Source organism: Urocitellus parryii, chromosome X, assembly GCF_045843805.1.
Source record: "Urocitellus parryii isolate mUroPar1 chromosome X, mUroPar1.hap1, whole genome shotgun sequence".
Lineage (NCBI taxonomy): Eukaryota > Metazoa > Chordata > Mammalia > Rodentia > Sciuridae > Urocitellus > Urocitellus parryii.
The window spans coordinates 86,162,506-86,174,550 of record NC_135547.1 but is presented as its reverse complement, the minus strand read 5'-3'; the positions used below and the strand labels follow the sequence as shown (position 1 = coordinate 86,174,550).

Below are 12,045 nucleotides of genomic sequence, written 5' to 3'. Positions count from 1 at the left end.
GCCTCAAAGAGTGCAGGTGAACAGGATCCTTTCCCATTTTAATCAATTTTGAAAGAAAGCAGGGTTCTGGGAACAGTTTACATCTAAACTCACATCTCTTATGGACTGGCAGTTAATACCTCTCCTATCTTTAGCTGGTATTATGATGGAAAATATATTATTTTTCATGGATATTCCCATATGCCAACATATTATGGAAGCTTTTTGAGAATAGAACCCATTTCTATTCCCCCTGTTTATAATCTCTACATACACCACAGCCCAAAAGGGGCCAAATGATTGCTGATTAAAGAGGTATGTGAGTGTTGTGAGAAGAGACATGATAAGAAGATAGAATATATGGTTAGAGTCCTAGTTCTACCCCTCACTTGTGTTGGGAGCTTGGGAAAGTAGTTTCAATCCTCTAAGAATTCAATTTCCTCTTCTTAAAAATTTTTATGATGATATTTATCAGTCTCCTTTACAGGGCTTCTGTGTGGGATTCAATGAAAGAAAGAAGTGGAACATATTTGAAAACTGAAGTATTATTGAGTGTGAAGAATACTTTTACAATAATAGTAGCAAACACCCATGGGGAGGAGGCATTTGTTTTCAGAAATAAAGGTTCTGATCTGTCCATATTGCTCAGGAAGGCACTATTTCAGTCATCTCATGAATACCTCACACTGCCATGAAGACAGATCATCAAGTTGTTCCCCTGATGTTAAAAATAGAGAGGTTGGAGGCCAAGGGAAGGAGGATGTTTCCATATAAGGACATAAAAACTACACTAAGGATCCAGGTCTTAACTTTGGGATGTTGGGCTCTTACCTGTCCAATTCATCATCCAAGGGTTGATAGTTGACCTCATAGCATTCAATTCTCTTTAGAAAATCTTCCAGAACTTTTTCTCGGTCACAGTCTATGTAATCAGGGCTGCCAAGTTTCACTTGCTGGAAGAAGGGAGAAGAACAGAGGGACCAACGGATACACTGTAAGATAAAGACTCTGAAAGTGTTCTTGGGAAAAGCCCTTAGAAACCACCAAATACAACATCCCTTATTATAAAGGTGAGAAAATGGAAACTTGGAGAACCTTGCCAGAGTTTACAAAAATCAGTTAAGTGAAGAAAAGATTAGAAACTCCTCATTTCTTATCTCCAGGTGGTTAGAAAAAGGACTATTTTATTGCATTCACTGCCACAGCACACACTGTTTAGGAAGCATATTAATAAGAGGAGTAGACATTGTGATGTAAAAAAAATGGCTACAGAAAAAAGAAGCAGAAAACTTGGCTAGGAGTCATAATGGCTCACATATTTGGAGCCTTTACTGGAAGAATGTGACATATTCTCTTTGGTTTTCTGAAGGGCTAACAGTTCCTATCCCCCAATATCCATTTTCTCTTTTCACATTTCCCGTCCCATTCCCTCCCAGTAATGTTAGCCTACACAGAATCTGGAAATCATTCCAGATGCTTCTTTTTATCATCCTTTATCTCTTAGCAGGCACCAAATCCTCTCCAATCCCTTCTAAATATTCATTTTCTCTTGCCTGTACTAACTAGGGCTTTGTAACTGACTAATTTGTCTAGTCATGTTATTTCTGATATATTTACCATACCGGCAGCCAGAAGGGTATATCTAACATGCATATCTGATCATGTATTCTTCAGTTTAAAGCCCATTAAACCCATTGCCATTTCCTTATATCTTTTAGCCCAAAGTGTCAATTATTTTTAGCACGTGGCTCATGGCTTATCATGAGTAAGACCGAAATTATTTCTTAGTTTTTATTCTCACTGCTTCCCATTCCATCACACATTTCATGTAGCCAATCTAAGCTATTTATAGCTCCCAGAGATGTCATACTTAGTATAAGCTCTTTCTTATTCCCATTCTTTACCAGTAAAATTCCCATCCATTCTTCAAGGTGAATCTCAACTATTACCTCCACGGGAAACCTTCCCTGACATATCCTTACTACTGTATTCTGACACTCTCCCCTGTTTCCTCATATCAGCTTTGATCTCAGAGTTCTGTCTATATACTTTCCAGTCTCCTTCACTTGGCCATAAACTTAAGAGAAGGATTTTCACGTAACCATTTCTATGTCTTTATTGCCAAGAATAGCCCATCCTAGATATATAATGAATTTATATTAAATCAATAAATAGATGGATGGGTAGATGAAGAGCTAAGAGAGGAATTGGACATGTTATATGTCTCAAGAGGTAAAAAAAAAAATAGGACCAATGATTGGAAATTACAGGGAGGAAGGTTTCAGTTTGATCGGGCTACATTTGTTGAAGGCAGTGAGCTATTTGTCCTTGCATGTATTAAAATAAAATCTAAACAAACATTTAACTGAGATTTCAAGTACCTGATGGAGGATTGTAGGAGATGATCTTTAAGGGCATCTTATATTCCTAAGCTCTGGTAATTTAATGGGGTAGAGAACAACAAAATGTTGTGAATGATCTAGTTCTAAACACATGGCTAGATTCTAAAAGTGGTGATAGTTCTTATATGAATTGTGGTACAGAATAAAGAACATAGGTTTTCTAGGTGGATAGCCATTTCAAGGCAGAGCTAGCACTCCTATCTTTTTCTGGCTGTATAAATCTTTGACAATTCATTATCCTCTTGGAACCCTATTTTCATCTCTGTTACATAGAAATGACCCCTAATATGCAGGTTTGTTGTGAAAAAAAATGAGAAAAATTTGATGCTTTGTGCCTCTATCAGGCTCTTTACATATTGGCTTTACCTAATTCCATGGGGTTATTGTGGGCCAGGATGGTCAGGGAATCGTGCCTATGCAAAGTGAAAGCAAAAGCTCAGGTAAGAGTACTTCCTTTAATCTTACAGAAATAAACTGGGTATGATAGCACACATCTATAATCCCAGGAGCACAGAAGGCTGAGGCAGAAGGATTGCAAGTTCAAAGCCAGCCTCAGGAACTTAGTGAGACACTAAGCAACTTACCAAGACACTGACTCATATTAAAAAAAAAAAAAAAGAAAGAGAAAGGGCTGTGGTTATGGCTCAGTGGTTAAGCACCCCTAGGTTCAATCCTTGGCACAAAAAAAAAATCTTACAGAGATCTTTAGGTAGGAGCCAAAACTAAGCAAAAACTAAGAAGGAAAAGTGACTGTTGCTCCTTACCTTGATGTTTTCTGCAATGATGTCAGGGTCATTACATATAGACTCAATGAAAAAGACCTGTAAGAGAAACATAAAAAAGATTTCTAAGTCTGGGGATGTAGTTCAGTGGTAAAAGTCTTGCCTAGCATGCATGAGGCCTTTGGTTTAAACCCAGCTCTGAAAGATAGAAAGAAAGAGAGACAGAGGTTTGATCTCTAACTCTGAAAGGGGATGTTCCAACTGGGAATTATATTTGGTAGGATTCAAACATAGATGGATCCCTTCTCCCCCTGAGTGATCTCCAGGGGCATGTCTGACAATAGAATCTCATACAGTGATGTTTCAGGCTTGAGTTTTATGAGCTATTCTGGCCTTAAACTAAATGACCCTGGATTGTTGTTTTGTGTTTTTACTGCTTTTTAAGTCTGTTGTATTTTTTTGTAGTGGTTTTCAACTCCTTCATCATTGTCATGCCCCACCCTCAGTGTCAACCTGTCAGTAACCATTTTCCATTGCCTAATGTGGTACATCTCCTTTCCTATTCTGTTTTGCTGCTTCTGACTATGCTCCGGAAAACCAGACAACCAAATTAATATATTGAGCCTATGGTGGCCAATTTGGTTGTTCTGAGTATCCTATTTAGTCTTTCTTTGGAGTTTGTACTGGATAAGTAGGTTCTAGACAAGAATGGGACTATTACTGTACCTTGTACCCATGTTCCTTTGCAAACTGCAGAATCAGTGACCGTCTTTCTCTGGTAGTGTTGGTGGCATCAAAAACCTAGAGATAGGTAATGAAATTGGCTTACTCTGTATCTAGTGTTGACAGAACACTCACTCTTTTTCCATGTCTGTGCTAAGTGGAGGGCTTCTAGAAAGCGGTAGACTTTTTAGAGGATCTTGAAGGAAAGGAAGAATTAATTTATCTCAATTTCACAAACACTTATCAAGCACTTTCTGTCTGCCCAGAAATGTACCAGATCCTGTGAGTATAATAAGGTAAAAGAAAAACTGTAGGTTTTTATTAGGATTATTTTACAGGTGGAGTAACTTAGGCATAGAAGAAAGACTTACCTTCACTAGTCACTAAGAGTTGCTGACAGAGCAGAGCTATTGGTTTCCTCAAGTCCTACATGAGGCCTCTTCCTTCCTTATCAACTTAAAAGTCCTTAAGAGTAGGAAACAACTCCCTAATCTCAGCAACTTAGATCAGACCCTTTGCAAATTTAAGAATCTTTTCCTTCTTTAGAAATTGGGGATGTATAGGTAAATCTCTAGAATTCAAAAATGTTTGTACTATAGTCTTATATTCCAGTAGAGCCCTGATGAATTCTTAGGGGTTCATTAGTAGTACACAGTGGTTAAGAGTGGGGATTACCAAGCTACACAATCTGGATTTTAGTTTGGGCCCTACCATATACATGTTGTGCTACCTTGGGAAATTATGTAATCTCTCTGTTCCATTCTTCCAGGCTTTCAAATGGGGCATGACAATATCTCATGGGGGTAGTGTGCAACTAAATTATTAATATGAGCAAAGTACTTAGAATAATATATGGAATAGTTAATTCTCAGTATATATTAGCTATTTTCCATTCCAGCAGATGCCCAAAGAAAATAATGGAAATTTCTTTACCGCAACATGACCTTCCTCATGGCTAAGATAGTTATGAACATCCTTCAGGGCTGCCAATGCACACTGCCTGAAAAATATACAGAAAGAAACAGACAACCCTTATCTCCAAGATGGTTTTCTCTCTCTTTTTCTGCATTATCGTTTGTACCATCTCTCATATATCTTACACTAAATTATTCATCTTTTGAACATCTACACAGAATGTACTATGTTCTAGGCACCATGCCAAGCACAGAGGGGTCAAACAGTTGTAATTGGATCTGTGTGTACAGCTTAGAGGCAGGAATGAAGTGACATGCTTGGGAAAGTCTAAGTAATGACAGCAGACCCAATTTTAAGTGTTTCAATACTTGTGATAAGGAAACTCAAGCTAAATATCATATCAACCCAAGTAGGGCTTAGGTGTGTGGTCTTTAAAGTTAAAGTCATGTCATGGCATGAGTAATATTGTAAGTGTAGGCATTACAGTGGCAATGTATTTTCAGCAAAAAAAAAAAAATCTCTTTAGTGATTACTTGTAGCTAGGTTCTATGGTGAGGACATGGATTAATAAATGAGACCCAGGCTCCATTGTGGAAGTACTCAGAATCACACAGGGGAAAGAGATCTTAAGGTTGGCCAAGCTATTTAGACTTTCATCTCAAATGCTAGGCTAAGAAGTTTCTACTCTCCTGTTAGAAGTAGAAGAACATAAAAGGTTCCTGATAAGAAGATGGTTAGCAGGATTTGAGCAGGGATGTCCCAATTACCCTTTGAGTAGGGCTTTGTCTCTTACCCAGGTTACTCTGTCCCACTCTCCCATGATCTGAAGAAAGGCCTCCCTCAGCCAACGGGTAGCACAGGTCCGTAATATGTTGGGTACTTACTTCCTGATAAGTAGGGCCTCCATGTTGTCTGGGAGAAAGAATTCGTAGTTCTTGTAGCTCACTGCCTCTCGTCGATACTGGCCTAAATTAAACACTGAAAGCAGGGAGCCCTAGTGAAGAAGTTGGGAAGATCCCAGTGGCCAAAAAATGTCCTTGCTTAGAGGGACTCAGAGGTAGAAGAAGGTATAATTTTAAGCAATAAAATGTGCATGTAAAAATTCAAATTATAAACTACCAGCCCATTATTTTCCTCATAACAGCCCTGCAAGTTATATGGATGACCATTCCCACTTTATAAATGAGGAAAGTGAAGTTCAGAAATAGAAAATAACTTTCACAGTTAAAAAGTGGGGATCTAGGATTGAAACCCAAGTATGTTTGGCTCTAAAATTATTATATTTTATCATAAACTGCAACTTTCTCAATGTCTTACTCCACTGGAAAGATGAAGAGACAGAGATTAAGGAAGTAAAATCAATCAATCACCAGGGTCAAACTGAGTGAGGTGGTAACAGACATACACTAGGCCTTCTAACTCCTAGCCTAGAGCTATTTCATTTTTCTGTATCAGGACAAAGAATTTAAATCTAAATCTCTAGTCCATACTCTCCTACTTGTAATGGTGAAAAGTCATAGGAGAGAAAAGGAATGAAGGATAAGAGGATAAGAAGCCAAGCAGGGAATACTTCATTCATTCATCTAACAAATACTATTGACCACAATTCTGTGAAGAAGGATATGAGTTCTGGATCTCAGAGAATAACCAGGTCTTCATGATGGGGCCTTCAAGGAGCTCACAAACCAGCAGGTAGGACAGCAAATTAACCAGTAAAGAGAGAGTTCCCATGTAATTTGTTAAGTGCTGTGGTGAACAATATAGAGTTATGCAAAAGAGTGAGGGAGAAGGAGAAACAAATTCCATCTGGATTGATCTGAGATTTCTTAGAGAAAGTGGCATTGAAACATGCTTACTGGGGTAGGTGCCTTTTATAGGTATGCATAGAAATGAGGGTAGGGAACAAGGGCATTCATGGAAAAGAATAGCTCAAGCAAAGGTATAGATAGTATCAGCAGATGAGACTATTTGTGGATGGTGTGTCATCCACTGGGGTTGGGGCCTGAGAGGCTGGAAGGGACCAATTGTGGAGGCCTTGAATGACAGGCTAAGGAGCCTTGGTTTAAACCTGCATCTCAAGGGGACTCTTAAAGGCTATAGTTATGTCTGCTTTGTGCTTTGAAAAAAGATTATGTAGGCCTCTGTGAGGAGTGAGTAGAATGGAGCAGATAGGAAGAGGGGGGTCATGGCAAAGACCCATGTGCCACAGTACCATGTGTCCCTCCACTCAGCATAGGTTCCTCAGAGCTTGTAGTCCTCCCTGAGAGTGGTTCCTTCTCACCTTCCCTTCTGCTATGTTACCCTCCTCTCTTATGACCTAGCATAAATATACCCAATCTGGGAAGTTTTATTGCCTTCCAGTTGATAATTTCATTTCTAAGCCCCCTAAGCACCTTGCTCAGGGACTTCTAGGTGATACAAGGTATTCTTATTATCATAATCAAGTTAAGAACTCTTTAAGGATAGGGCACAGTCTATTCTGTTTTTTCATCCTCAATGCCTGGCATGTGTTTTGGCACATGGAAAACTATTGGAAAACTCTCCATTGGTGGAGTAGGGAAAGAAGAAATGAGGGGGGCAAAGAGAGGATCTGGGGTCTAGGATGTAGCTCAGCAGTACTGTGTGCTTATCATGTACTAGGCTTTGGGTTCAATTGCAAGCAGAGAGAGAAAACTTGAAGAAAGGGAAGAAAGATGAATGGAGGGAAAAGGGTATATGGATAGGATGTTGGGATGGGCAAGGGAAATACAGAGAGGAAGTGAATAGAGAAAAGGAGAGTACAGAACCAATATAGGAACATTTTTCTCTTCCTATCAGTAGGGCCAATGCATTAGGTCTAGCACAATAAGTGTCAGGCTTGGAGTCAAACATATCCTGGTTCTGTCACTTACAGCTATTTGCCTTTAGACAAGGCATTTCATCTCTTTGGCCTTAATTTCTCCAACTATGAAATGATGAAGATGTGATAATGCTAATAAGAGTAGTGATGTTGGCAGTGCAATTATAGCAATGATAATAAAACTAGTATACTGCTCTGGTCAGAAGGTTGTTTTTGTGGTCATAAAACATCTTGAGAGCAGGCATTAAGTCTTTTTTTTTTGTACCAGGGATTGAACCCAGAGACGCTTAACCACTGAGCCACATCCCCAGCCCTTTTATTTTATAGTTTCATTTTCATTTTGAGACAAGGTCTCACTAAGTTGCTTAGTGTCTTGCTAAGTTGCTGAGGCTAGGTTTGAACTTGCAATCCTACTACCTCAGCCTCCTGAGCCACTGAGATTATACACGTGCACTACCATGCCCAGCAGCATTAAGTCTTAATATTAGTTTTCGTGTGCTTACCACCCATCATGGGACTGGGCATAGAGTATTACTCAAGAAATTATAAAATTTATAAGAATGTAGTGGCAGTGATATAGTATTAGTAGTAATAATGGTAGTAATGTAATCCAGGTAATAATGGTGATGAGGCATTTTTGATACTGAGGGTTTTGGCCTCCTACCTTACTCAGTTTTCTACCAGTGTCTGCAGGAGGGATGTATAACAGAAGGTTTCAGAGACATACCTTTAGTTGGTGTTCCTACCCAATTAAGATATCGTGTGAGCTTCGTGGAGATATAGGTCTTGCCTCTAGCTGGTAAACCCACCATGATCACCATCGTTGGGGAATTGGTAAACTGGGGTATGGATGCTGGAAGACAAACAGAGAGTCAAAAGCTTATCCCCAGAACTATATAATATTCTGGCATTAGCTCAGAGATGTAGAGTTGAAAAGAACATCTCTCCCACCATTACAAAGGAAAAAAAGCTGAAAACTGTATACTAATGACTTTCTTTGAACTCATAATAAACTGAGGTTGCAAGATAAATAGCTAACTGCAAACATGTAAAAACAGGCATCTGCTGGGAGCAAGAGGACACAGGCATTTGCTTACCTGGGGCAGATACTGATGAGCAACATATAAACTCCTAAGAAGATGCAACTAAAATTTATAAATGAATTGCTAAAAGCTAGTTGTGGGCCAATGTGAGAATGTGAAGCACATAGGGTATGTTGACATAGATGGTTTCATATCCTTTTGTTATTTTCTTCCAGGAATTCTACCAGGTGCTGTCAGGGAAGACTGAGAAGGATCCTGAGAAAGATATCTTGTAGTTCTGGATTGGGGAGGAAAATGGAACAAATAACCATTGCTGAAATTCTGCTGAGACCATTGCCTCTATATTCTCTATGGGGTTAAAAAAAGCCTTAATATTTATGGAGAAAGGCAACAAAAATCTGTAGATGAGAGCACTGGTGGAAACTCACTGATGCTGGTAGTGCAATGGTCAATACCAGACAAATCTACCCTATTCTTCTGAGGGGGAACCCCCCCTTAAACTGCAGAAGGAAGGGCAATAAAACTGAGAGCACTGGTGAAAACTCTGTATATTTAAAGGAGAGAAATGAAGGAAAGAGTTATAATCCAGGAGGGGCAGGAAAATATGCTAGGCCCACCATTACATTTGGAGGAGGGACAGAAATATTTGTGAAAGTCGTACCTCCAACACACAGGGTAAACCTGCCTAAGACTGACTTAATCAGAATAACATGGAATGCTCTAGTCTCCTATTCCTCACTACCAGGCCAAAAATAATAGTGAAGTTGGCATGGTAGCACATGCCTGTAATCTCAGTGAGATGGGAGGCTGAGGCAGGAGGATCTTAAGTTCAAGGCTAGCCTCAGCAGCTTTGTGAGAACCTAAGCAACTTAGTGAAACCCTGTCTCAAAATGAAAAAAAGGAAGGCTGAGAATGTGGCTCAGTAGTTAAGTGTCCTGAGTTTAATCCCTGATACCAAAAAGAAAAAGGAGTGAAATAGTGAAATATATATATAAAAGATGCAAGAGATAGATTGTCTCCAGGAAGCAGCCCAAAAGGCAGAATCTAGGATAGAATAAAAGTCCAAAGATACAATGCAGTCATCAGAACAAGACTCAGTTATGATGAAGATTTTTGATTTATCAGAGGATTTAAAATAGATATTATTAATGTGTTAAAGGCTCTATTTGAAAAGGTAATCATGAATGATCACACAGATGATTTCAGAAGGTGGATGGAAAGTGTAAGAAATAATCAAATTAAGTGCAAAAGAAATGGAGGAAAAAGGAGAAAGAAAGAAAGAGATGAAATGAAAAAAAACTGCACAAAATAATAGTTGTGGAACAATACCTGGAAGTGTAACATATATGTGCTTAGAAAACAGAGAGGGAAGAAATAGCAGGGCAGAAGAAATATTTGAAAGCATAGTAACCAAAAATTTCCAAAATTAGTGATTAACAGCAAAAAATAGATCTAAAAAATTAGAGTACACCAAGCACAGTAAATTTCAAAAACACACCCATAAATATAAAATTCATATTGCAGAAAATCAGGACAAAAATAAAATCTTGAGGAGCTGGGCATGCCTGTAATCCCAGTGGCTTGGGAGGCTGAGACACGAGGATCGTGAGTTCAAAGCTAGCCTCAGCAACATAGCAAGGCACTAAGCAACTCAGTGAGACCTTGTCTCTAAATAAAATACAAAATAGGTTTGGGGATGTGGCTCAGTGGTTGAATGCCCCTGAGTTTAATTCTCAGTACCAAAACAAACAAACAAAATAACAAAAAAGTAAAATCTTGAAGGGAGCCAGGAAGGAAAGGGTAGGTAGTAAACATGTTACCTACAGAGAAACAAGGAGAAGAATTATACTAGACTTCTTGTCAGAAATCACATAAGCAAAAAAGTCAGAGGAATGAAATTTTTAAAATGTTGAAAGAAAAAAAGTGCCAATCTAGAATTCTAAATTCACAAAACTATATTTCAAAAATCAAAAGAAGGGCCAGGCACACTAGCACATGTCTGTAAACCCTACAGCTCTGGGGTCGGGGCTAAGGCAGGAGGATCACTATTTCAAAGCCAGCCTCAGCAACTTAGCAAGCCCCTAAGCAACTCAGTGAGACCCTGTCTCACATGCGTGGCCCTGGGATCGATCTTCAGCACCACATAAAAATAAATAAATAAAATAAAGGTATTGTGTCCAACTTAAAAAAAAAAAGGCTGGGGATGTGGCTCAGTGGTTAAGCATCCCTGGGTTCAATCCCCAGTACCAACCAACTAACCAAAAAACAAAAAGCAACCCACAAAACACTTAAATATTAAGTAAATGCAGGAGATAAAATGAGATCATAAAAATGATCAAATATTCACAATGCAATAGCACACCAGAACTTCCTGCTCCTTTATAATTATAAATTAGTATCAATTGATCAACCTTACTCCATCCCACTGCTTTCCCCAGACTCTGGAAACCACCATTCACTCTGGAGCACAACCATTTAGGTTCCACATGTGAGTAAAATCATGTGGTACTTATTTTTCTGTGCAGTGTTTATTTCTGGTATCCCGGAAACATGTACAATTTTTGTGTATCAGTTTAAAAATTTTAAATGACAAAATATAATGAGAAAAGTTAAGGAAAAAAGAGGGGAAAAAGAACCAAATCAAATACAATGAATAAGAAATAGCAAGAACAAATACAATGAATAGAAAACAGTTTGCAATGTGGTAGATTTTAATCCAATTATGTAAAAATCACTTTCATCATGAATTGCCTAAAGCCACACCAAAGACAAAGATTGTCTTATTGGATAAAAAAAGCAAGATCCAACTACAAAACAGTGCATTTTTTTGTTGTTGTCTATAAAACATACAGCTGGATCTGATTCTGGAACCTTCTTTAATCTCTCACTAACACAAATATAAAACCTTGATAGAATGTCTGGACACAGATATGAATACTGAAAAGTAAATATACATATAAGTGGTGAATCAGGGAAGAACACCAGAGTATGTACAAAGGACCACTTAAACAGTTGGAAGTTCAATATTATATTTTTCTCCTTCAGTGTCCTGAGCCTGAATTCAATATGGCATGAAACCTAGAAGTGAGCATTCTTTAGCAGACAGTCAGATGCACAAGAAAGCTTATAGTCTGAGCTTAAGATATGGAAATGAGAAATTGAGATCAGAGAAATTTCCCCTAAAATCCCTTGGATTTTTATTTACTCTACTTGTTCGGTTCCACAGTAAAAGTGGCAATAGGAAAAGTGGCCAGAAACATGAGTGGCCCAGAATGGAGCCTCCAGGAATCAAAACTCAACCATGGCATGAGATTCTTTCTGTAGGTTGAGACAGTGTCAGGAGGACACAAGTAGACTTCATACAAGTTTTTCCTTTATCCTCTTGCAACTTTTTCTGGACATGACAATGAGTAGTTTCTGAG

General features: G+C 38.6%; 1 protein-coding gene across 1 annotated transcript in view; it reads right to left on the bottom strand.

Moving 5' to 3' along the window:
- The window catches only part of Pfkfb1 (6-phosphofructo-2-kinase/fructose-2,6-biphosphatase 1), a 49,902-nt gene that overhangs the window by 20,579 nt on the left and 17,278 nt on the right, over positions 1 to 12,045 (bottom strand). Inside the window, exons 2-7 of the mRNA XM_026407396.2 lie at positions 8,308 to 8,433; positions 5,626 to 5,719; positions 4,760 to 4,826; positions 3,830 to 3,904; positions 3,146 to 3,202; positions 811 to 932 (exon numbers count right to left, since the gene is read on the bottom strand). Of these exons, the coding sequence (XP_026263181.1) occupies positions 811 to 932; positions 3,146 to 3,202; positions 3,830 to 3,904; positions 4,760 to 4,826; positions 5,626 to 5,719; positions 8,308 to 8,433 (541 nt within the window). The remainder of the gene's footprint in view (positions 1 to 810; positions 933 to 3,145; positions 3,203 to 3,829; positions 3,905 to 4,759; positions 4,827 to 5,625; positions 5,720 to 8,307; positions 8,434 to 12,045) is intronic.